The 24,282-nt window shown below is 54.2% G+C and overlaps 1 protein-coding gene across 1 annotated transcript in view; it reads left to right on the forward strand.

The window, feature by feature from the left end:
* Positions 1 to 1,067: 1,067 nt before the first annotated feature.
* Positions 1,068 to 24,282, forward strand: part of SMAD3 (SMAD family member 3) — a 101,854-nt gene continuing 78,639 nt past the window's right edge. The window contains exon 1 of the mRNA XM_056127038.1: positions 1,068 to 1,721. Coding sequence (XP_055983013.1) covers positions 1,516 to 1,721 — 206 coding nt within the window. The 5' untranslated portion in view covers positions 1,068 to 1,515. The remainder of the gene's footprint in view (positions 1,722 to 24,282) is intronic.

The following is a 24,282-nucleotide window of genomic DNA, read 5'->3' on the forward strand; positions in this document are numbered from 1 at the left end:
AGGTTCGTGGGAGGCCCCTTTCGGCACCCCCCGCGGGGTTCCAGCCTCGCCTGTGAATTCCTCGCCCTTTCGGGCTCTGTAATTCCCAGCCGGCAGCGGGAGGGCGTGCAGCTCGCTTCTCTCTCCACTGGGGTTCCTGCTGTTAAAAACAAAGGCCCGAGACGAGCTGTGGGCGGCTGCAGGACAGAGAGGCTCCTGGGACGATGCGCCTGCCGCCCCCCACCCCAATATTCCGGGGCTCCTCTGCTTCCCACCAAGGCTCCCTCGCACTTTCCAAGTCAAACTTTCCAAACCCGTCCTCTTTGCTTCACTCCCGCCCCCCCCCCCCCCACCTCCTTTTTCCACGTGCACAGACGGGAAACAAAGCGCTCCGCTCCGTTCCTCGTATTTATTGGGTGTCGAGGCTCAGCTCCCACTCCACCCCCCACCCCAAGAACGCCCTTCTTCCCGTCTTCCCGGACTCAGTGCCCGCTTTCAGATCTGGGCACTTGGTTTCCCAAGGTTTGGGGACCCCCGGACTCTAACGGGTCGTCCCCGCTCGCATCCAGCTCCCGCCTTCGCACGAGCGGAGGCCGGGGTGGGGGTCCCGGCATTGGTGAGCTCACGGTGCTCCCGCGGGAGGCGCGGGCCCAGGCCTCGGTCCGGATCCGATCGGCCAGGTTGCACCCCCGCCCGGGGTCGGGGCGTGGGGGGGATCTTCCCGGGGCGCCCCGCCGACCGTGGAGCCGTCAGCGCTGACCGCTCGCTGCCGACGCCCCCCCCCTACACACACACACACACACACACACACACACACACACACACTTTCCCCAGCCCGCGGGTCCTTCGGAGCTTCCAGGACGCGGGGTCGCGAGCGACGCCACGGCCCGAACCCAGCCGCGCGGCCCGGGGGGCGCCGGGGCCCCGCGAGCCGGAGCCGGGGCCGCCCACGTGGGCGCGGGCCGCGGGGGCGGGGCGCGCGCGGGGCCCCGGCGGCGGCGGCGGCGGCGAGGGGGCGGCGACAGCGCCCCGAGAGGCGGCTGCACGCGGATTTGCATGAAGCGCAGACCGGGCGCGGGCACGGGCGCGGGAGCGCGGCGCACGCCCCGGCCGGCCCCGCGAGCGGGGGAGCGAGGGCGCGAGCAGCCGGGAAGGCGGCGGGCGGCGGGGCCGGCGGGGCGGAGGCTCGGGCGCTTCAAAGCGAGCAAAGTTTGGCGGCTCGGGGGGCGGGGGGGGGGGCGGACTTTCCTTCCTGGAGGCGGCGCCCAGACGCCAGCCGCGGCCCGGTGCGCAGACCCAAACTTTCGGCTGCCGCCCGCGTCTCGGCCGGGCCTTCCCGAGCCGGGCCGCCCGCGCCCCCGCCGCCCTTGTCCGCGCCGGCCGCGGGAGCCGCTCGGGGCGCCGGGCCCCGCCGGCCGCCGCGCCCGCAAGTTGCCGGGACTTTGGGGCGAAGTTTACGCGCTCCCCCCCGCCGCCCCCGACGCCGAGCCCGGCCCCGCCGGGGGCGCCCCTCGCCGCCCGCGCGCCCGCCCAGCCATGTCGTCCATCCTGCCCTTCACCCCGCCGATCGTGAAGCGCCTGCTGGGCTGGAAGAAGGGCGAGCAGAACGGGCAGGAGGAGAAATGGTGCGAGAAGGCGGTCAAGAGTTTGGTCAAGAAGCTCAAGAAGACGGGACAGCTGGACGAGCTGGAGAAGGCCATCACCACGCAGAACGTCAACACCAAGTGCATCACCATCCCCAGGTGGGGGTCCGGGGGGCGGCGGCGGGCGGGTGGGGGGCGGTGAGCGCGAGAGGAGGGCGGGGGATCGCACCCTCCCCCCCAAAGCAACCAGAACCTCCTCTGCGTCCGCGGGCGTCCGGAGCCGAGGGGCGTCCACGCGGCGCTCTCGGCCCCGCAGCTCCCGCGGGCTGCCCGCGAGCGGCCGGCCGGGGGTCGGTGCTGGCGGACTGGGCCCCCCGGGGCCCCGGGCGGCCGCGGGCTGGAAGTTGAGGCCCCGCTTTGTTCCACTCGGCGGCCGGCCGGCGCCCCTCCCCCGCCCCCGCCCCCGCGCCGCGCTCGTGGAGGTGCCGCCGCGCCCCGCGCCCCGCGCCCCGCCGCAGCCGGGGTCCCCCCGGCGCTCGCCAGGAATGCGGCCCGTACAGCTGGGGCTGTGGGTGCGGAGCGCGCCTCCTGATTGACAGATTCCTTCTTCCTGTGCTCTGCGCCTCGGGGATTAGCATTTTGATCGAGTATTTTTAGACTCGGTGGTGCCAGCCTCCCGCCCCCTCCGCACACACGCACTTTACTTGCGGCAGCGCTCTGACTTTCAAATGAGAGAGACAAGTGGCAGAGAAGTGCCTTGTCCCCCGCCTGGCCCGTGTGTGCGTGTGTGTGTGTGCGCGCGCGCGCCAGAGACCCCCTTTCTGTCTGCCGTGGTGGCTTGAGGCAGAACAGACAGCCGAGGGGACTTCGAATTGATCAGATAACAAAACACAGCCCGAAGGGGGCCTCCCGCGGACCTCGCATTCCTGCGGAGTCCTCAGCCTCAGAGCGCTTTGCCATCTGTCTGCGCAGGGCCCTGGCGAGGTCTCGGGAGCTCACTGCGGACTGGACTGGAGGGCTCAGGGACTTCTCCTCTGTCCCTTCGTTGCACGCAGCCCAGCTGCCTGTCTGGTTTCTTTAGCTCCCTGGAGGCCCAGGTTCTGCACCAGGGTGTGTGTGTGTGTGTGTGTGTGTGTGTGTGTGAGAGAGAGAGAGAGAGAGAGAGAGAGAGAGAGAGAGAGAGAGAGAGAGAGAGAGAGAGAGATACTTACAGTCCAGGCTGCAGGGGCATAAGGTTTCTGGGGGCGCTAACCTTCTCAAAGAGCATGTCATCCTTCCCTTCCAGCCGGGAATGGGCCTCTTCCCTGGCCACCTGCTACGGGCAGCTGTGCAGGCCGCCAGCAGTGTTAGCGCTGCACAAAGCAACATCTGTCCACAGGGACCAGGGCCGGCAGCCTCTGGAAATAAACGCCACATATGGCCAGCACGCTGAGGAAAAGTAATTTTTTTTTTCAATGGGTGGGTCCAGTCAGTAGCGGGTTGGCAGGTCCCGGAGGCCTGTGCAGTGTGGGAAGTGGTCTCTAGGCAGCTGGGTGAATGAGAAGCTGGCATTGACAGGATTGACCTCTGATGAGGTAGTGTGATGTGGGGGCTACCGGGCACCTAGTTCTTCTGGGCCACCCCCAGCTCAGGGGTTACTGCTGGTGGTGCTAGGGGGACATTATGGGACATGAGGGATCCAACCCTGGGGGGCAAGGTACAAGGCAAGCGCTTTACCCAGTATGCTCTCTGTATCTTAAACTTTGGTTCTTTATTCCTTTGCATGGAAGGGGAGGATTAGTGAATGTCAGACATCTCAGATATCTCTTACCTGGCGAAGGGTTTGGAAAGAGAGAGATAGAGAGAGAAGAGAAGAGAAGAGAGAGATCAGTTCTAAAACAAATCAACAAACTGCTTAAGTGGTTTACAATTTATGCAATTTTGGGAGAGCAGGAAGGGCCTACATTCGGGGACGTGGACGCAGTGTGGCCTAGAGCAGACCTTATGGAGCTTGGGACAGCACCAAGGTCAGCCATACCTGCTTTGTGTGTTTGGGACCCTGTTTCAATCTCTGCCAGCAAATGCCTCTGGATAGCCCTTAGTACCACTAAAGACAGCACTGAGAGCCTCCAAGCACTATAGCCCCCAAGTTCTGTTGCGGTCGCCCTGATGATCCTCAGCAATGGGCCACCCCTCCTGGTTGGCCGACCGTGTCTGAGGGCTCCCCTGTACCCCCTGGGCACTTCTGTAATGTAACTTTGGGGAGAGGAAGCAGCCGGAAGGATTGCAGCTCCAGCTTCCATCCCAGACACAGTATGGTTCCTGAAGCACCCCCAGGAGGGACCCGGGAGCAGCCCCGAAATACCTCCAAACTAGAAGGCAAACCAGCTAACAAAGGGATGCCTTCCTTTTCAAGTGGGGAGAACTTGGGAGGAGAGAGGTAAGCTGGATGCCACTGGGGCCTGTCCTGTGCTCTGGAGTCCGTGGGGGTCCAGGGCTGTAGAAACCCTTCTCTGGGCCAGGAAAGGGCAGAGCCCCGCTGGAGAGGGTGTGTCTGCACAGTCTGCTCTGGGCTGATGGCAGCTTGGAGAGACTACTCATCCCGGTGCCTGAGGAGACTTTATTCACTGGGGGAGCTTAAGGAGGCCCCCTCCTCTCTTTCCCTCCAGCCCTTCACAATTGGAAGCACACAGAAGCTTTGGGCTCTTCCCGAGCATTGGAATCGACTTGTCCCCTGGCTTCCTGTTGGGACCAGGGCATGACCCATCTGCCTGGCAAGAGCTCCTGCCCAGGGAGATGTTTCCTCTCCATTTCAGCTCAGAGAGTGGTTCCTTGGGCTGATCTAGGCAGAACAAATTTCTGACCCAGGTTTTTGCGCTCTCACCTGGGAACCACCTTGTTTCTGTTCCCGTTCTAGTCACGGGCAGAATGCTAAAGGCTGCGTCCCGGGGAGGTGGAAGCTGGCTGAGTGCTAGTGCTATCAGTGTTTGCTCAGCCCCATAGGCTGCGAGACTGTGGTGATGTTTTGTCAAATTGTCTGCCTGATCCACTCAGCCTTCTACAACCGGAGCCTTGGAAGAGGATAGAGGGAAACTTCTAATCAAGTTCCCCCACTGTGCCAGGAGGTGCTCTTTCTGAGCTCTGGACCCTGGGAAGGGGCCCTCAGTCTATTCAGACAGATGCATACTGGCTGTAGGAAACCAGGAGCAATGCGGGTAATTACTGCATTCAGGAGAGCTTTTTGCCACATCTGGCTTCTCGGTTATACCAATTCTGACTCGGGCGATCAGCAGTGCTGGAGCCATCCAGTCTCCCTGATCCCACGGAGGGAAAAGAAATCAGAGCCAGGGACGTGGTTAGAGCGTGGATGGGAGGGCAGGAGGGACGGCACACTGACAGGCGTCCCCTTTCAGAACTGCCCGAGCACCTGAGCATAGCTGCAGACTTCAAACAGGCATATCTCTCTGGCCCCAGCAGCCGGAGAAGGGGTACGTGCTGTGCGCAGTGAGCAGGCTCCCGGTACTTGAACAGACTGGGCTAGTGGATGCTGACCCTCGCCTTGGATGGTCCCTTTCCCTGGGAACTGAGCCACACGACAGGCCCTGACTGTTTGAAAGAGAATTCAGACTTTCTTGTGTCCCTGCACCAAATCCAGAAAAAGAGATGAGCCAGGCTGACACGTGCAACTATAGGCATGTGTCCTTTCAGCGTGAACACCTCCTGTTATTTCTCCCAACTTTACCAGGCTATCCCTCACCCAGGCAGGAAGGACAGTGGCCCCTCTCTGCTCTGTTCCTCAGATCCATGGAACAAGTGGTGCCTTTGGCCCCTTCTGTCTCAACACCCCAGCTCACTGGAAACAGGAGCCACTCTTTTTGAGAACTTACTTTTTTGTTTGTTTATTTGTTTTTGTTTTTTGGGTTACATCCAGTGATGCTCAGGGGTTTTACTCCTGGCTCTGCACTCAGGAATTACTCCTGGCAGTGCTCGGGGGACCATATGGGATGCTGGGAATCGTACCCGGGTAAACCTTGTGCAAGGCTGTGCTATCGCTTCAGCCCCCTTGCTTTGTTTTTTGATCACTCCCTTGGTTCTCCTGTTGTCCTTAAAGAGAGGAGACTCACCACACGCTGGGAAGGGGACAGATGTGTGGTACACTGGCTCCAGCTGACCAGGGGTCACTTGAGAGTCCCTTGACATTTGCACCCGGAAGTTGAATGTCCAAGCTGGGACTCCTGCTTCCTAATCAACATTTCAGGGCTGGATTCTGTTGACTCACTGATGTTTATCAGGCCCCTCCCAAGGCTGAGTCAAGGTTCCAGGCTGGGTGGGAGGATGCAGAGATGGATTTGAGATGTTCTGTGCCTACGAGGCCTTCTACTCCTCTGTGGAAAATATCCCTGGGAGTCTTTGAGCGTCTACCTGCTCTTCTCCTTATTACCAGATGTCAGAAGAAATAACACGATCTCATAAGTAGTTTATGGGCAGAGGAGGATGACTATGGTGTATTTTTGAAGTACTGTGGATGTCTTTCTCTCAGGAAACGAAATGGCCATGGACTATTGGTTATCTTTGGGGAAAAGCACAGAATTCTTGACATTTCAAAAGCCTGAATGGATTTAGGAGTTCTCTTGTGTGGAACATCTACCCATACCTGTAAAATCAAAATGAGGAAAGGTTGAGGGGGGTGGGGAATGTAAAGCAGAAAATTGAGCTGATGGTACTCGGCCTGCTTAGCCGTATGTGGGCGGTGTTGACTCTTTGTTGAATTAATGATACTGTCAATGAGTAGATACCACCTGTGATGGCTCAGTAATGGTGCCTGTCTCCAAGGAGCCCTCTTGAAGACAGATATGCCCCTGCCCAGCAACATGGTGGACAGACCATTAAATCTGTCGGAAGAGATGGGGGAATGATGGAGGAGAAGGGTCGATGTGAAGAAGAAAGCCAAAACAAGTTATTGTTCATCCGAAAGAAGTTTCTGAAACATGTGCTTGTGAACTTATGGTAACTGATAAGAGTTCACTGCAGGACAAGGACGTCATGGATGGAGAAATGGCAAGGGGTGAAGGCGCAGACTGGCACACAGCCGACCCCAGTTTTCTCCCTGGCACCAGCTTGGTGCCCCAAGGACTGCAGGGTATGGTTCGTGGTCACTAGTCCCCCGCATGGCAGGGAATGAGCACCACACCCCACGACCCTCACATTAAACTGTTAGCCCAGTGTGAGTTTCTGGCACCCCATATAGTCCCCCAGTAACCTGCCAGGAGTGATTCCTGAGCACAGAGCCAGGAGAAAATCCTGAGCAATGCCAGGTATGGCTCCAAACTGAAAATAAAGAAGACAAAAAACGGGGGGAGTATATATTGGTCTTCTTCCTAGCCTGAACTCTATGGTCACTGTCAACTTGCATCAGAGTCCAGTGAGCCTTGGGCCTACTGGACTCCATTATCCTATGTGGAGGCTTAGAGACCAAAGGTAACTTAGTGCCACAGACCTGAAATTCAGGGATTTGAGCTACATTAGCTCAGTACGTAACAGTGTACTGATAAAAAGTAGACAGCTGGGGACCAGAGAGATAGTCCAGTAGTTAGGGCTCTTGCCTTGCGTGTGGCCAACATGGGTTGCATACTCTGTACGCCATATGAGTCCCACCAGGAGTGATTCCTGATTGCAGAGCCAGGAGTAACCCCTGAGCACCACTGGGTGTGGTCCCCAAATGAAACAAAAACTATCCCCCCCTCCCAAAAAAACGTGGACAGCTTGGAAATGATTAGAAGTGCATGCTTCAGATTTCAAAGGTTTGGAGCAAGCCACCTTTTTCATTTCTCTCTCTCACATTTGCTCATAATAAATCCTATAAGCCCAAGTTTCTGAATGGACAAGGGCTTTAAAATAAAGGCTTTGCAAGAACATGAAGTTTTCAGTGACAGGTCTAATGAAAGGACAGGGTCAGTGAATACAGCAGTTATTCCTCATGAGGACTGCCAGAAGCACATGAAATTGAAAGAGTTTGGCGTAAGCTTATCACATCAGGAATCCAATTTAAATGACTTTTCGAAAATAAATATTGGTTTAATAATGTAAACTTGTAATCGCTGTTTTATTATAATGGAAATAAAATTAACATTATTAAATGCACTCAACGACCATTAATTTTCACTCATTAATTTATTAGTAGATCTTAAGGCCATTTGATGCACAATACGACCTTTATTCCCCATGTACCCCTGTAGGAAAGAAATAGGACTAAGTAGGACTTGCTTTAAATTAAAGTCAGACTTTATTCCTGTTACCTTACTTTCCATCTTCTTTTTCCACCTTTCCCTGAGCCTCCTCTAAGTGCTGTGAAGTTCTTGAAAGTGGAAGGCAGCTTTGTGTTAACCTACTCATGAATAGTCCTAATTAATTCTTGTCCTTGTTTCTTTTGATGTATTGGCCTGTTTTCAAAAAACGGAGAAAACTTACCTTGTTCCTCAGGTCTGCTTCTGAGATGTAGTGTTGGTGGACTGGGAAGAAAATGACCCCAAAAGCTGTTTGATGGTTGTGAAGGGCCTGGGGCGTTTGAGATGCCTGCTGGGATGTTAGTTGGCTCCCAGGAGGTCTTGCAGTCTGCTGTGGATTGTGACAGGTTCCTGGGCCACGGAGCCCTTGGTCCTCTCTTCTCTGATGAAACACCATGGTTTCCGTTGCCACTGGAGACTCCCCCTACAAACCCTACCCCTCCCCAGTTTGAGCCCTCATTTTACCCTAGATAGTTGCTCTAGAATGATTTCACTCACATTGTAGAAGACAACAAAAGAACTCAGACCAGTTCCTTTGCCTCTTCCTGAGGGGCAGCTGCAGGGACCCAAAGCCACAGGAGGTCTCAGTGACGGCAATCAGCCCTTGACCCTGCCATGATTTCTAGCCCACTAACTGCCCAGTGAGGATTGGGGCATCCTTGGCTTCTGCACGGTGATGTAAGCCTTCACTTGGTTAGTTTGTCAACATTGCTTTCACGCTCCTGGAGGGTCCCAGGTCCCAAGCTCTGCCAGGGGCTGAGTCCCGACAAAGATGACCATGTGTGTTACATACCCTCCTCAGGTTTGACTTGATTCGGGGTTCAGAAATCACAAAGCTGTAGGAGAAGTCACCTGGTCTGCCGTTCATCATCAGGGGCCTCTGCTCTGCCCAGCCGTCTACCACAGGGGCACACTCCCGAGGAATGTTTGGGCAGAGCGACTCAGTTCAAAAAGAAAACACTGCAGAAGACTATTAATTAGGAAGAAGTTCGGCAAATTTTCGACAAGGCTCATGTTCACTTGGCAACTTTTTCTCTCTTACCGTAAATGCTGTCCAAGAAAAATGAGTTGTAAATGAAGTCTGGGGTCACTTGACTCTGAGTTCTGGTTAGCTGTGTGACCTCAGACCAGTCACTTAACATCTCTGGTGTCAGCTTTGGCCGCTTAGAAACATAGGCCTTATCAGCACCTTTGGAGGCTTTTCTCTAACTAATGTGGTTTACACATGTGTTGATCTGCATATTTCCAACTGATCATTCAACTTTCTCAATCATTAATGTCCTAAGACTCTGAGTCTGGTGTCTGTTAATTTATAGAAATGAAGGAAATAAAACTATAAAGCATCCTTTGTTTTTTGGTGACACCCCCACCTACACACACACACACACACACACACACACACACACACACACACGCACACTTCTATCCTCTGAGGCTAAATCAGCAAACTTTAACTACAAAGGAAGATAAAAATAGCTGAACACCAGGAGAAGGGCGTGGGGGCCACAGGTCGTGAGATGCAGTGAGCAATTTTTCTCTTTTTGTTGCTATTTTTGGCTGTTGTCAGAGCAGGAAGTGCACTGACACAAATGACCACAGATGCCTAAAAATGGTGGCACGGAAGAGGGGGAGGCATTCTCCTGGGCACCTGTGGAGAACGCCTGTCCCGTGGCAGAGCTGACCCAGGATGCTTCCTTTATTTATTTTCATGCAACTATATAAAGAAAGTGCGTAAGCACGCGACTTTCGTCCAGCAGCGTGGTGATTGCAAGTGTAAAACCCAGCTAGGAAGTGAAGAGTGGGTACACGCCCCCCCACCAGGTCCCCCCTCTCAACCACATGCCCCTCCCCTTCCCATCTGGCAGCTACTCCTCCTTAATGTGCTGCAGGCTAGACTCCTGAGTGTTGTCTGAGGAGCATTGGATGAGGGCTTGCCTTTGAAATCGACCCTTTTTTTTTTTTTCCCCTTCACAACCTATGAAGCCAAGTTCTTGCTCTCGGATGGCACCATTTTTTTTTTCCCTCTTCCTTTCAGACTTTTACAAATAGTAATGCTTTTCTTGGGCGTGTGTATGTGTGTATGTGTGTGTATGTGTTTTAAAAGTCTGTTTTTACGCTGTCACAGCTCAAAAATGCCAAAAGACATTTTTTCCTTAAAAAATCACCGCTGGGCTAAGCCCCAAAGTGGAGTAATAGGCCCAGAAAGGATTTTTCGAGTACTTGCAATGGTTGTCTGAAAACAGACGCAGATGATGAAAACAGGGTTCCCCCCCACCCCCTTTTGCCTCCCTACCTCTGTGGAGCAAAGGTCCTCTGAGCACCCTTGGATTCAGATTCCAGGTGAAATCTCATTTGTCTTGATGCCTGTGTGTGGGGTGGGGAGGTAGCGGGGGTGCGATTGAATGAGCGGTTCTCTGTCCCTCTTTACATTTTGTGTGTAACGACTTATGACTTACCTTCCTCATGTCTTCCTGACATGTGAGAAATAATAATACAGTTATTATTATTATTATTCCAAAATCCCATTGGAATCATATGGGACTTTAATAATAATTCCAGTTGTTTATTATTGGAATGGGCTGGAGCGATAGCACGGTGGGTAGGGTGTTTGCCTTGCACGCGGCCAACCAGGCTGATCCGAGTTCGATTCCCGTGCCCCTCTTGGAGAGCCCGGCAAGCTACCAAAAGTATCTCGCCCACACGGCAAAGCCTGGCAAGCTCCCTGTGACGTATTCAATATGCCAAACACAATAACAAGTCTCACAGTGTTACTGGGCCCACTTGAGCAAATTGATGATCAATGGCAGGACAGTGTGACAGTGCAACATTATTGGAATACTGTTACGTATAATAATAATAATACAGGATGTGGGACCTAGGTTGGCAGGAGGAGCAGAGAAAAAACACAGCACCCCAAGTCTGTCTGACCCAGGCTAGAGTGTGCCCCTCACTAGCTTGCCAGTACACCTACGTGTGCTGAGCCTCAGTTTTCTCATCTGCAAAGTGGGGAGAGGCCCACCTGCCTCTGGTAAATTCCCTTAGTGAGATGGTGCAGAGCCATTCCTTGGTGCCTGTAGCTTGCAGCACAGAGTGGGCACTCAGCTCCGTTGTCACACCTCTCGGGGGGGCACGTTAGAATGACGTGCCAGGTTCTCCCCTTTGCTCTCAGCCACACTGGTAGTGCTCAGAAGTTAGTCATGGCTCTGTGCTCAGGGATTACTCCTGGTAAGCCCGGGGGACCATCTGGGATGCCGGGGTTACAACCTGGTTCTGCTGCGTGCAAGGCAGGTGCTGTCCCCATTGTCCTATTTCTCTGCCTCCAGCTCTCAGAGTTTATGCTTCGGAAGAACCTCCCTGCGGCGCTGCCAACTCTGTGCTAACGTGCTGTCGGGGGGGGGGGGGCGGGTTCTGGGCACCCCCTCCCCCCGCCCGTTGTCTCTTTCAAAACTAGTTTGGCCGACTAAAAATAATAGTATTGAAAACAAACTGGTGAATCAGTGCTGCTGGGGCGGGGAGAGGGCCGGGGCCTGGAGGGTGGCCGTGACTCACGCGCTCTCCCCGGCCTGCCCGTAGCGTCGGAGTGCCCCGTGCGGATGGCTGCTGGTGGGTTTTGTTTGTTTGAGGCCGGCTTGTCAGGCCCTCCCAGATTCCCCATTGGTGTGGCTGTTGGAGAGAATGGGCCATGCCACAAACGTGTAGCTCTGAAGTGACCAGGCCGAGCCCCAAGGGGCTCTGGCTTTGGGGGCCAGGCCCTGGCTGTCCTCCTGGATGCACTTGGCCAAGGCCCTGCCTGAATCGTGACCTCTCTCGACCCCTCCCTTCCGCCCTCCAGGCCAGACTCTGGGTTTCTGCTTTGGAGTCCTCTGTAGGCCTCTGCCCCCGGCCCCCTGCAGGAGGGTAGGCCGCATGGCCCAAGCATAGGGTGGGCATCCAGGAGGCCAAGGTGGAAGGGGAAGGACTCAGGTGGGCTTCCGGCTCCTTGGGTGTGTAGGGCTGTGTGTGCATGGGTGCGGGCTGGACTGGCACTGGAATTTGCCCCTTCTGACATTGGAGCCTCCGAGAACATTGCTCAGTGGCTTCTGCTCCCTCTTCCTCTGCAGAGACCAGCTGCTGGAGAGCCCTAGGGTAGACCCTGGCGGGCACCTCCCCGTGTTTGTGGGAAAACCACTGCTGAGATTCAGACCCAGGGACTGGAGCAATAGCACAGCGGGTAGGGCATTTGCCCTGCATGCGGCTGACCTGGGTTCGATTCCCAGCATCCTATATGGTCCCCTGAGCACCGCCAGGAGTAATTCCTGAGTGCAGAGCCACGAGTAATCCCTGAGTATCGCTGGGTGTGACCCATAAAGGAAAAAAAAAGATTCAGACCCAGCCTCACAGTGGGGGGCAGGCACAGGGTGGGACGGGACAGGAGGTGGGGGGCCACCCTAGGGTGGGTCCTTTGTGCTGCTGTGCCTGTGCCCCCACCCCCCATGACACCCCATGATACCCCCGAGCATGGTGCACTGACTGGTAGAGTCGATGTGTGGCCATTGCAGCCCTGCGGGTAGCTGGGAGCATCGTCCTCTGAATAGGACCCAGGGGACTTGTGCCTCTTCATTGTTCCTCCTCCATACCTAGGCCACGGGCCATCAGATCAGATGAGGGGAGCCCTGCGGCCCACACTGGGGGGCTGGGCCCACCCTCAGAGCTGGCTATAGACCTGGTCCAGAGCTGCGTCTGGCAGGTTATGGCTGGTGAGCACTGGGCAGCAGAGAGAAGCCCAGGTCAGCAGGTGCAGCAGTGGGGGCTGTGGGGAGCAGGGGGGCAGTCGCTGGGTGGGGGGAGATGGGACAGGGTGACATTTGGGAGTTCTGGAAAGAGCCGTTTCCCAGCAAGTACTGCACCCCGGCCACACTCGGCTCTGTGGCCGAGTGAGGAGGATGCTGTGGGCGGCTGGATCCGCTCCCCGCACTGGCAACTTGGTCTCACTCTTTACAGCTCCAGGAGATTTTACAGACTTACAAACTTTCATGCTTATGTTTCAGTCATACAATGATCGAGTACCCATCCCTCCACCAATGCTCGTTCTCCACCACCAATGATCCCAGTAGCCCTACCACCCTTTAGAGTGTTGTGGTCTGCAATGCAGGTATTAAGTGCCCATCATGTTCGGTCTATAGTCTACTTTCAGCACACATCTCCCATCCTGAGCGGGCCCTCCGAGCATCCTTTACTTGGTGGTCCCTTCTCTATCTGAGCTCCCTTTTCCCTCAGCATGTGCGGCCGGCTTTCAAGCCGTGGAACAATCCTCCTGGCCGTTATCTCTGCTATCCTTGGGTGTTAGTCTCCCATTTTGTTACTTTATATTCCACAAATGAGTGCAGTCTTCCTATGTGTGTCCCTCTCTTTCTGACTCATTTCTCTTAGCATGATACTCTTCCAGGAGACTTTCATGCCGGGGCTTGGCGGGCCCCCAGCTGCTGGTCTCTGCATCTTGCCTTTCCTCTCCCCGCCGGGAACAGAAGGTTTTCTGCCTGGCTTATCCAGGTCAGAGTCGTAATCCCTTACCTGGCATGTGGACCGCTCTGGGCTATGTCTGGACTGGGGTGAAAATAGTGTTTTGTTCACTGCCAGGCTAGAAAAGGTTGTACAGCCGGGAGGGCGCCGCTGTGCAGGTGATTAGCTGGTGAGTCATGCCTCTGCACAGGCAACAGCGGGGAGCACCTTGGCTCCTGGGGGTCTCTCTGAGGCCCCCCTGGGTTGGGCGCCTGTCCTGGGGAGTGCTGCTGGCCAGGGACTTGGAAAGATGAAATCTCTTTTTGTTGTTGTTGTTTTTGGGTCACACCTGGTGATGCTCAGGGGTTACTCCTGGCTCTGCACTCAGAAATTACTCCTGGTGGTCCTTAGGGGACTATATGGGATGCTGGGAATCGAACCCGGGTCGACCGCATGCAAGGCAAACGCCTTACCTGCTGTGCTATCACTCTAGCCCTGGAAGATGAAATCTTTTTAGGTATATGGGTGGCCCCTTCCTTCCCTCTGCAGCTGTGGGGGGTGAAGATCATGGCTTCCCGCTCCTGCCCTCCCCCCACCCCCAGACACACAGACACAGACCAACATACAGACACACAGACAGGATGTCGCATCTTGTAATTGGGGCAGCCCAGATCATATGCAGCATGTGATAGAACTTGGTCCGTGGTTTCTGGCATGGTGCTCTGGGCCAGGCTTTTCCATTTTCAAACTTTCTTCAGCCTTGTCTCCATTGCAGACTTGGGCACTGCAGTTAGTGTGTGACAAGCCAACCACAGCCCTAAGTTGGAAAGTAGGGGAGCATGGATTCAGTGTAGTGTGGTTATTGTAGCCGGGAAAACAAAGCTGTCCTGTGGGCCATTGGAGATGAGGTGGTACCATTCGCCTCCTCCCCTTCACTGTTGTAGGGTCCCTGTTACGGGGCTTGTTAACTTAAGTTTAGAAGGAAGAGCTTTGTCTTCCTAGACACCGTGTCTCGTAGGAGTTCAAATCCCCACCCCCCACTCAGTGCTCCTAAATCACCTCACTTCTTGGAGCTTCACTTTCCTCCTCGGTAAGTTTCTCAGAATACCACTTCCTCAGGGCGGTGAGTGAAGGTTACCCACACATGGTGTGCTTTTTTTAAATTTGTTTGCTTTTTGGTCATGATGCTCAGGGGTTACTCCTGGCTCATGCACTCAGGAATTACTCCTGGCAGTGCTCAGGGGGACCATATGGGATGCTGGGTATCGAACCTGGGTTGGCCGCATGCAAGGCAAACGCCCTACCCACTGTACTATTGCTCCAGCCCTGGTAGTGGTGCTTTGCAGAGGACCAGAACCATAGTGCATTGGGTAGGGCACTTGTCATGCCCAGGGCCAACCCGGGTTTGATCCCTGGAACCCCATAGAGTCCCCTGAGCCCCATCATCCCATCAGGATGCCTCATCCGCTCCCCCAAGTAAGACCCTGAGCACAGAGCAGGAATAAGCCCTGAGCACTGCTGGGTGTGGCACCCAAACAAAACCAAAAAACTGTGCCCTCAAACTAAAGCATTCCCCCAAATTGTGGAAACAGAGATGGGATCAGGCTAAGCAGGGCTGGGCACAGCCCTGAGAGCCCCTGGACCACCAGGGTGCTCAGAGCGATCTGACCCCACTGGGCCCAAACAGCCCCACAGAACTGAGAATCCCCAGTCTCAGAATCACCTCAGCAGCATTGTGAGAAGGACCTCAGGCCTCCTGAGCACTGCTTGGGAGCACTCCCTCCCCCCGAGGAGAGAAAGAGTAATGGGGTTAAGGGCTTTAATTTCACCCCAGTTTTTCTAGAGACCCAAAGAAGATCATAAATGAATTCCTGGGAGTTTAGACCCAGGTGGGCACGCGCCAGGTTGGTGTCTGAGGGTCTGTGGCTTGGGTTCTCCTGGCCTGTCTGAGGACTTGGCCCGTCCCCTTCAGGAGGCTGCCAGGGCCCTGTGTCCAGGGGTGCTGTGGGCAGTGGGGAGAAGGGTCTGAACTAGATAGCCTGGGTGCCGTTCAGTATCCTTGACCTTTCCCTTTCTGGGGCTTTGGGGAAGGACGGGCCTGGAGAAGCTAGGCCCAGAGCAGGAATCTGAGTTCGGCTCTCGGAGAGCCCGACCTCACTCAGTTCTTTGTCTCGTCCGTCCTCCAAGAAAGAGCTGTCATTCTTGTCCTCCAAAGAAAGTCCTTGAGCCCTTAAGTGAAGTTGCTGTTGGTGTCTGGAGAGGAGCCGGGTTTTTTTTTTTTTTTTTTTTTTTTTTTTTTTTTTTTTTGCTTCTGCCCCAGGGCGACCGAGTTCCCGAGTAAACCAAGGCAGCTCTGGGACTCATTCTGGCCAGAGAGTGGGCGTCAGCCTAGGGCCAGAGTCAGCCCTGGCTGCCCGGATTGGGTGCCAGCGAGCCTGATCACCCGGGCGGGGTGAGCTCAGGTGCCAGGGCTGGAGCCTCAGGGCCTGGCTGGGCTCTTCACGGCTGTTGCAAGGGGAGGAACTGTCCAGGGCTTCGGCAGCAATGGCCCATCCTCCACCCAGAATCTAGCAGTATCGTGAAAGCTCTCACACTTGGTCAGGGTCCCAGCACACTGCAAGGACTGTCCTGAGGGGGAAGCAGGAGGAGAGAGGAGGTGAGTGGAGCATGTATGTGGACCCAGGAAGTAGGGATGGGATGACTGAACCTTGATCCGGCTCCGGAACGTCCATCTCCCTTGAGATTCAGGAGTCGACACCAAGCCCAGCACAGCTCAGATGACGATTAATGGCTGGGTTGGGGATTTGGGCCTCAGGTGCCCTTCACCTCCTCCCTTACACAGGAACTGACCACTAAGACCTCGAAGATACTAGTGGCCAGCGAGCTGGGGAGCCCTGGTGGTGGACTGTCCTTTTGCTGAAGCTTTTTGGAAGATGTTGAGGAAGGAATTCGAAATTACAGCACATGGCTTGGAGCAGTATTACAGCCGGGAGAGTGCTTGCCGTGCATGTGACCAACTCGTGTTTGGTCCCCAGCACCGTGTAGGGTCCCCCTACCCCCGCCAGGAGTGATCTCTGAGTGCAGAGCCAGGAGTGAACCCTGAGCACTGCCCAGGGTGTGGTCCCCAAACAAAAAGCAATAAAATAAAAATCACAACACATGTCCCCTCTTTCTCTCCTTCCCTCCGTCTCCCTCCCTCCCTCCTTCCTCCTCCCTCTCTCCCTCCTTCACTTATCTTCTTTCCTTCCTTCTGTCTGTCCCTTCTTTTCTCTTTCCTTCCTTCCATCTCTTCCCTTCCTTTCTTTCCTCTCTCTTTCTCTCCCTCCCTTTCCTCCTTCCTTTCCTTCCTTTCTTTCCCACTCTCCCTCCCTTCTTTTTTACTTTGGGGGGGGGGGCAGAGCATACCTGGCAGTTCTCAGGGTGCACTCCTGGCTCTGCACTTAGGGGTCACTCCTGGCAGACTCAGGGGACCATATGGGATGCCGGAGATCTAACCCGGGTCGGCCAGGTGCAAGGCAGATGCCTCCCCGCTGTCCTGTTGCTCCAGCTCCCTTTCTTTGCTTCTGACTGCCATAAACGCACAGAGCATGTCAGGACATGCCCAGAGCACAGGGCCCAGAGAACCTGCCGTCTGTGGGGTTCTGCAGAGAACACAGAACCCCACGATACAGGCCGCTCGGGATTGATCTCTGGGAGCACCTGAACCTCCTCCCGAGGCTCATGTCCACAGTCATCTGTGGGCGGGCAGCAGAGGGCCAGCGGGCCTCTCTGCTCTCCCCGCCACACGGCTGCCATGGGCGAGGCGTGGAGGGCCGGAGGAGTGACAAAGGGACGGGGGCGGGGTGACTGGTGACCGCAGAGAGAAGCAAAATGTAAATTCGAACCAAACTTGGCACTCACTGGAGAACTTCAGCTGCTGTGGGCATCTCGCTGCACGATTGTGCTGTTCCTTATAAATAGAACAGGCTGCAGTTCCTCTTTCTCTCTTCCACCCGCGGACACAGGCAGCCTGGGCGGGTGTGCGTGGACAGGGGGACTCCTGATTTCCCTTCAGTTCACCCGCAGAGGCGCCCAGGCTCGGACTGACCGTCCTGCAGATAGGGCTAGAACCTACTTTTGTGTCTCTGCAGGTCCAACTGCCCCTCAGGCTGCCAGAGGCCTGGGGTGTCTCCAGTCTGGGCCCCACAATCTCCCTCTCTCGTTCCTCTTTTCTCCGTCATGGGTGTCCTGACTTCGTGGTGAGGATTGACGCTTTTTTTTTTTTTTTGGCAACTGCAAAGCTAGAGAGAGGACCTGCTTATGCAAAACACAGTCTCTGTTGGGGTTTTCCTTCTCGATGCCTTGGTCACTTTATTATTATTATTATGGAGCGATAGCACAGCAGGTAGGGCGTTTGTCTTGCATGCGGCTGATCTGGCTGACCTGGGTTTGATTCCTCTGCCCCTCTCAGAGTGCCCAGCAAGCTACCGAGAGTATCTCTCCCGCCCTTGCAAAGCCTGGCAAGCTCCCCGTGACGTATTCATTATGCCAAACAACAAGTCTCACAATGGAGATGTTACTGGACCCGCTTGAGCAAATCGATGAACAATGGGAGGACAGTGCTACAGTGCTACATTATTATTATTATTATTAATTAGTGAATCACCATGAGGTACAGTTACATACTTACAAACATTCATGCTTGCATTTCAGTCATGCAATGATCAAGTACCCATCCCTCTACCAGTGCCCATCTCTACCACCAATGATCCAAGTATCCCTCCCACAAGGATTGATGCTTTGGGCCAGAGGAAACCATAAATGAAATGAATTGCTTAGTAGTATGGGGGAGGGAACTGGTTTCGTATGGGGGTACATACCCAAATGGATTGAGGAACAGGGCTTGCTGTCGGAAATTGAATGAGGCAGGGCAGGGGGTCCCCTCTGCTGAGTCCTGCAGCTCTCTGTGGGGGCGCTTTTATCCCGCTCAGCACCAGGCCAGCAGCTCTCAGATGTCCCTCAGGATGGGGAGTCTTCCCTTGCTTCTTGCTGCTCAGCCCTTTCCCGCCTGCTGGCTTTGGTCCTCTGGCCCTGCCTGTCCCCGGCGTCCCCTCTGGGCTAGCCCCATCCAGCTCCAGAGCCGGCCTCTACTCCTCAGCGCACATTCTCTCCTGGGACCAGACCTTTCCTGGGAGCCTCAGGGCCTCTCCCTGGACAGCGCCTCTTGAATGAAGGATTCAGGCCACTTCGCTGATAGGTTCTGGCATCTAGAACCGCGCTAGGCACTTGGTGAATTTTAACATAGACTCGTTGGCTTCTCCCTTCTTCTTTGATTGCCAAATCTTTCCCTGAGCTAGGAAGTGATGCTGGTAAGACCAATCATTGTGGAGGCATAACGGGAGCAGATGGCAGCCAGGGTCCTGTGGCTGTCTTTTCAGCTGTGATGTTGGAACTCAAGGGGACACACGGCAGTAAGACCCCCCAGGAGTCTCTGTGGGCTGGGCCAAAGGGTGACATTTGTGACCCCTTCTAGGTGGATAGGTGCTGTGTGGCCTGTCGTTTCCACCTGTCGTTTCCACTACCTCTCTCGTCTTGTTTCCCTGGTGAAAAAAGAAGATGAAAACCTTGCTTTTGGATATAGAAGAAGGGTGGGTATGGGGAGGGGGTTGGAGTGGGGCACAGCGCCTCCTGTCCCAGGGGAAAATTTTGTGAAGATGCTCAGGTATTCTGGCTTCAAAAACTCCTCGAATTCCAAGTGCACGCTGAACTTTCATGTCTATCTTTTTTTTTTTTTTTATATTCAGTGTGTAACTTGCTTGCTTGGAAACTGCTCGAAACTTTCTCCAAAAGCATATAGTGGAAGAGAGGAGAGTTCTGGAAAAGCTCAGTGGCAAAGGGTAGCCGGTTTCCATTGTGTTGTGTTTTCCAGCAGACATGATAGTGCCCTGGACTTTCCCTGGACTTTCTCCCCTTCCCTCCCCTTCTTCACCCTCCCCTGTCCTTCATCTTCTCTCTCTCTCTCTCTCTCTCTCTCTCTCTCTCTCTCTCTCTCTCTCCCACACACACACACATATCTGGTGGTGTTCAGGGATTACTCCTAGCTCTGCACTCAGGGACCACTTTGGGCAGGGCAGGCTCGGGGGACCATATGGGGTGGTGGGGATTGAATTTGGGCCAGCAGTGTGAAAGACAAGTGCCTTCTCCACTATCCTATCGCTCTGGCCCTGCAGATGCTTTCTCCATCTACCTCAGAGAAAACAGCCTGTCCTGTGGCCTCACGCTTTGCCCCCCCCCCCCCCCAGTTCCAGGAGCCGGAATAACTAGAGGGACATCTCAGAGCCCATTGAGGATGCTTATAGGAGACTTGCCTGACTCCCTTGCTTGCTTGAAAGAGTTTGTTTTTATTGGTGTTTGTTTGGGTTCTTAAAGAATCGATCACCTCCACTGATGCAGACGGGGTGGGCTGTGTGTGTCCTCTGGGGGTTGGGCCCTCAGCAGGTGTGTGCTGTCCTCTGCCCGCCTCGGAATCCAGGCAGCCCTGTTCCTTGAAAACCCTTGAATTTCTAGGCATGGTGGCCAGGCGGCACAGGTGAGGCTGGTTCTGTTGGGGCAGCTTCAGCTCTAGTGTATGGTCAAGTGTCCTCAGTAAAGCTGGCACGAGGGCACCCGCAGCCATCCCAGGTGCCCCCAACTCTGCCTCACCGGCTTCAGAATGGTGGCCTCGGACATTGACCCTCCCGACTTGAAGAAAGAATACATAGTAGTTCTATGGGACTGGACTGGGTGGGGTTCCTGGGGGAAGTGGTCACCAGCAGGATCTGAAAGAGCAGAGCTTGCCACAGACTCACTCTCCAGCACTCGAAGGATCTTTCTGACTGTTATCATTTGGATGCTTGGGTTAAAAAAATTGGGGTGGGGGTTGCAATTAGGGTCACACCTGGCGATTTCCAGGCTTGCTTCTGGCTCTGCTCAGAAATTACTTCTGGTGGGGCTTAGGGGACCATATGCAGTGCTGGGGATTGAACCTCAGTCAGCCGTGTACAGGCAAGCATCTTAACCCCTGTATTATCTCTCCCACCCCAAAATTAAATTATTTTTTAATTGTTCCTAATAGATCCACTCCTAGTGTGCTGGGAGGGACCTGACCGTGTGGTGTCAGGAATTGAACCTAACTCCACATTCAAAGCAGGCACTCAGCCCTGTGAGCCATCTCCCAGCACCTGAGTTTTTAATTTCAAATTTTTTTCCCTATATGGAAAGTTGAACCACATGTTAGCTCTTGTTCTTGCTCTACTTGGCTGCGTCAGAATCGCAGTACAAACTGCTTTTCCTGTCTCTGGGTGCTTACTTCCAGATGGGCAGCACCCTATAGCCAGAGACCCTCTGGCCTCGCTATTAATCCCACATCAGCCTGAATATGCCTGCAACTCTGGGGCCTGAACTTCTGCCCCGCTGGCCCATGTGGCCCCCAGACTGAGGAAGGCACCCCCAGTCTTTTTTTTTCTTTTTGGGTCACACCCAGCGTTGCACAGGGGTTACTCCTGGCTCATACACTCAGGAATTACTCCTGGCAGTGCTTGGGGGAACCATATGGGATGCTGGGAATTGAACCCCGGTCGGCTGTGTGCAAGGCAAACGCCCTCCCCACTGTACTATCACTCTAGCCCAGCACCTCCAGTGTTACACCCTGTTTCCCCGATGAGCAGGATGCTCCTGCACCCCTTGGGTGGACCAGGGCTTTGTGATTTCGGGAGAATCTGCCTGCGTGTCTCCGAAGTTGCAGGTTGGAAAAACGAGCCTCAAGTCCTCTGCAGACTGCCTCTATCCCCCCTTTTGGTATTTTATTTATTTTAAATTTATGTTAAAATACTGTGATTTACAAAGCTGTTCATCATACAGTTGTTCCAGGCCTGGGGTGTTCCAGCAGCATCCCATTAGTATTTCTTTAAGGTAAAGGTAAAGGCCCTCCCGTTGATCGTCGATTTGCTCGAGCGGGCCCAGTAACATCTCCATTGGAGACTTTGTTGTTACTGTGTCTGGCATATCTAATACTCTCGGTAGCTTGCCGGGCTCTCCGAGAGGGCGGAGGAATCAAACTCGGGTCGGCCATGTTGGCTGCGTGCAAGGCAGACGCCCTACCCGCTGTGCTATCGCTCCAGGCCCAGTATTTCTCTAATATTAATTTTTTAATTTATTAAATCATCATGAGATGGAGCATTACAAAGCTGTTCATGATGGGGTTTCAATCATACAGTGTTTCGGCACCTGTCCCTATACCAGTGTTATTTCCCAGAACTAATGTCCCCAGCATCCCCAAACCCACCCCTCCAATGCAGCCTGCCTTTATGGCAGGCACCTCTCTCTCTCTCTCTCTCTTTTTCTCTCCCAATTTAGGCATTATGGTTTGCAATACATATGCTGAAAGATTATCATACACACACACACATACATATATATATCCCTTTACCTACTTTCAACATTCAGTTCTTGTCCAGAGTAATCATTTCCAACTAATGTTGTCATAATGGACCCTCCTCTATCTTAGCTACCCTCTACTCCCATACCCTTGTGGTAATTTTCAACCATTGACCCTGGTCTTCCTGGCCTTGGATATGTTTCGTGCAAGGCAAACGCCCTATCGCTGTGTGCGGTAGGGCGTTTGCCTTGCACGTAGCCAACATGGCCGACCCGAGTTCGATTCCTCCGCCCCTCTCGAAGAGCCCGGCAAGCTACCGAGAGTACCTTGCCTGCACGGCAGAGCCTGGCAAGCTCCCCGTGATGTATTCGATATGCAAAACACAGTAACAACAAAGTCTCCAATGGAGACATTACTGGGCTCGCTCGAGCAAATCGATGAACAACGGGAGGACAGTGACAGTGAATATATCCCACAAATGAATGCAGTCATTCTATATCTGTCCCTCTCCTTCTGACTCATTTCACTCAGCATAATATTCCCCAAGTCCATCCATTTATAAGCAGATTTCATGACCTCAATTTTCCTGACAGCTGTGTAATATTCCACTGTGTAGCTGTACCATAGTTTCTTTCTCCAGTTGTCTGTTCTCGGGCACTCAGGTAGTTTCCAGATTCTGGTTATTGTGAATAGTGCTGCAATGAACATAGAAATGCAGATGGTGTTTCTGCTGTGTGTTTGTAGACCTCCAGGTTTCATTCCTAGAAGTGGTATTGCTGGATCAAATGGGAGCTCAATTTTTCGTTTTTTGAGGAGTATACATATTGTTTTCCAAAAAGCTGCATCAGTCGGCATTCCCACCAGCAGTGAGCATCCCATTAGTATTATAATAGCACATTACCTTTATTTAGAAACAAATTTAAGGGACCCACTTGTGGTGGTGCTCGGGGGGCCTCCAGGAGTCCAGGTGGGACCACATAGTGCCAGTGCTGAAACCCCAGACTAGCATATGCCAGCTGTTTGCTCTAGCACCTGAGCTGTCTCCTTGGCCCTGATTGATTTCCCTGGCAGCGCTGGGGGTGTTGACCCCAGGGACTCACATGTGCCAGGTCTGCGCTCCCAACCGAGCCACATCCCTGACCTCTGGTGGTTTTCCAGATGCCACCTACTTTTCTTCTGTATAAGTCTCTATTTCCATTGGGTGCTGTGCCTTGGCGACCAGGCGACCCACTCTTAGTGACATCCTCTTCTGTGATACCATGGTTGAGTAGCTACTTCCTGAGCGTCTTTGGTGGCTGGGCAGTGTCAGGGGTGGGGGTATGGATGAGAACCCTTCCACCAGATGGGCTGGAGCTGGAGCAGTGATATTAATTTGGACAGACACTCCTGCCCTCTGGGTTCCCCAACTGTGGAATGCGACTCATCCACCTGCTGTGCTTCTGGCCAAGAGGAGATTGGCCTGGAGGCAAAGGGAAACTCCCTTTTCCCAAGATACCAGCTTCCGGTGCTCCCAGGCACCTGCTCCAGCCATGAAGTCTTAAAAACGCAGGAAGGAAAGAAAAAGTGTTCACAGGTTGCTCAGACGCAAGTGGGCCTCTTTTAGCCTCAAGCAACCCGGAGCTGCAGCTGGTCACCCGTCTTGCAACCCTGCAGCTCCACAGAGTGTCCTTTTAAAGCAGAAGCCCGTTCCTTGTGCTAATGGCTTTTCCTGGGCATGCCAGCGAGCCCTGAGTATGTTCTTTGAGGGTTACTGTTTAACCAGCGGCCCCGAGACGCGAGGCAGAAGCAGAACCACCTTTGTCCTCCCTAAGGCCGCTGCCCTTTGTTGCTGCCTTTCTGCAAGGCTCAGTGGGGCTGGGTGCACACAGGGAGACCCGGAGGTCAAACAAACCCCACTTAACTTTTTCGGGAACCCGCTTTGTGACCTCTGGGCAAGTCATTCTGCTACCCTGGACCTTTGGTTTCTTCCTCTACCAACCAGAAGTTTTGGCTTAGTGGGATTTTAACACTTCTTCGACCTTCAGCATTCTGATTGAAGTCAAAGAAGTGGCAGCACTTACTCATTCAGGCAGTTTCAGGATCACTGTGAATCAACCCCCGGGGGGGCTGAGAGTCAGGCCCACAGCTGGAAACTGGATGAAAGAAGCATTACCGATGTTGCTCCCTCATGATCTCATCCGGTGGCCCAACTTGCCCATCATCGGGGGCCTCAGTCTCTGTTGCTTATAAAATTCCCATGTCATACTCATCACTCCCACATTTTGAAGAGTAGGACCTGGGGAAGTCGCTATTTCTAAGCATTCTAAGTGATCCTGGTAGCAGTGGTTAAGAACCAAGACTTTGGGGCTGGAACAATAGCTCAGTGGGTAGGGCGTTTGTCTTGCATGCTGCCGACCCGGGTTTGATTCCCAGAATCCCATATGGTCCCCTGAGCACTGCCAGGAGTAATTCTTGAGTGCAAAGCCAGGAGTAACCCCTGAGCATCGCCAGGTGTGACCCAAAAAGCAAAAATCGGCGGCAACAACAACAAAAAACCCACACAACAAAACCAAAGAACCAAGACTTTGTGAATCAGTGTTAAGAG

Source organism: Sorex fumeus, unplaced genomic scaffold, assembly GCF_029834395.1.
Source record: "Sorex fumeus unplaced genomic scaffold, SorFum_2.1 ptg000063l, whole genome shotgun sequence".
NCBI classification, from domain to species: domain Eukaryota; kingdom Metazoa; phylum Chordata; class Mammalia; order Eulipotyphla; family Soricidae; genus Sorex; species Sorex fumeus.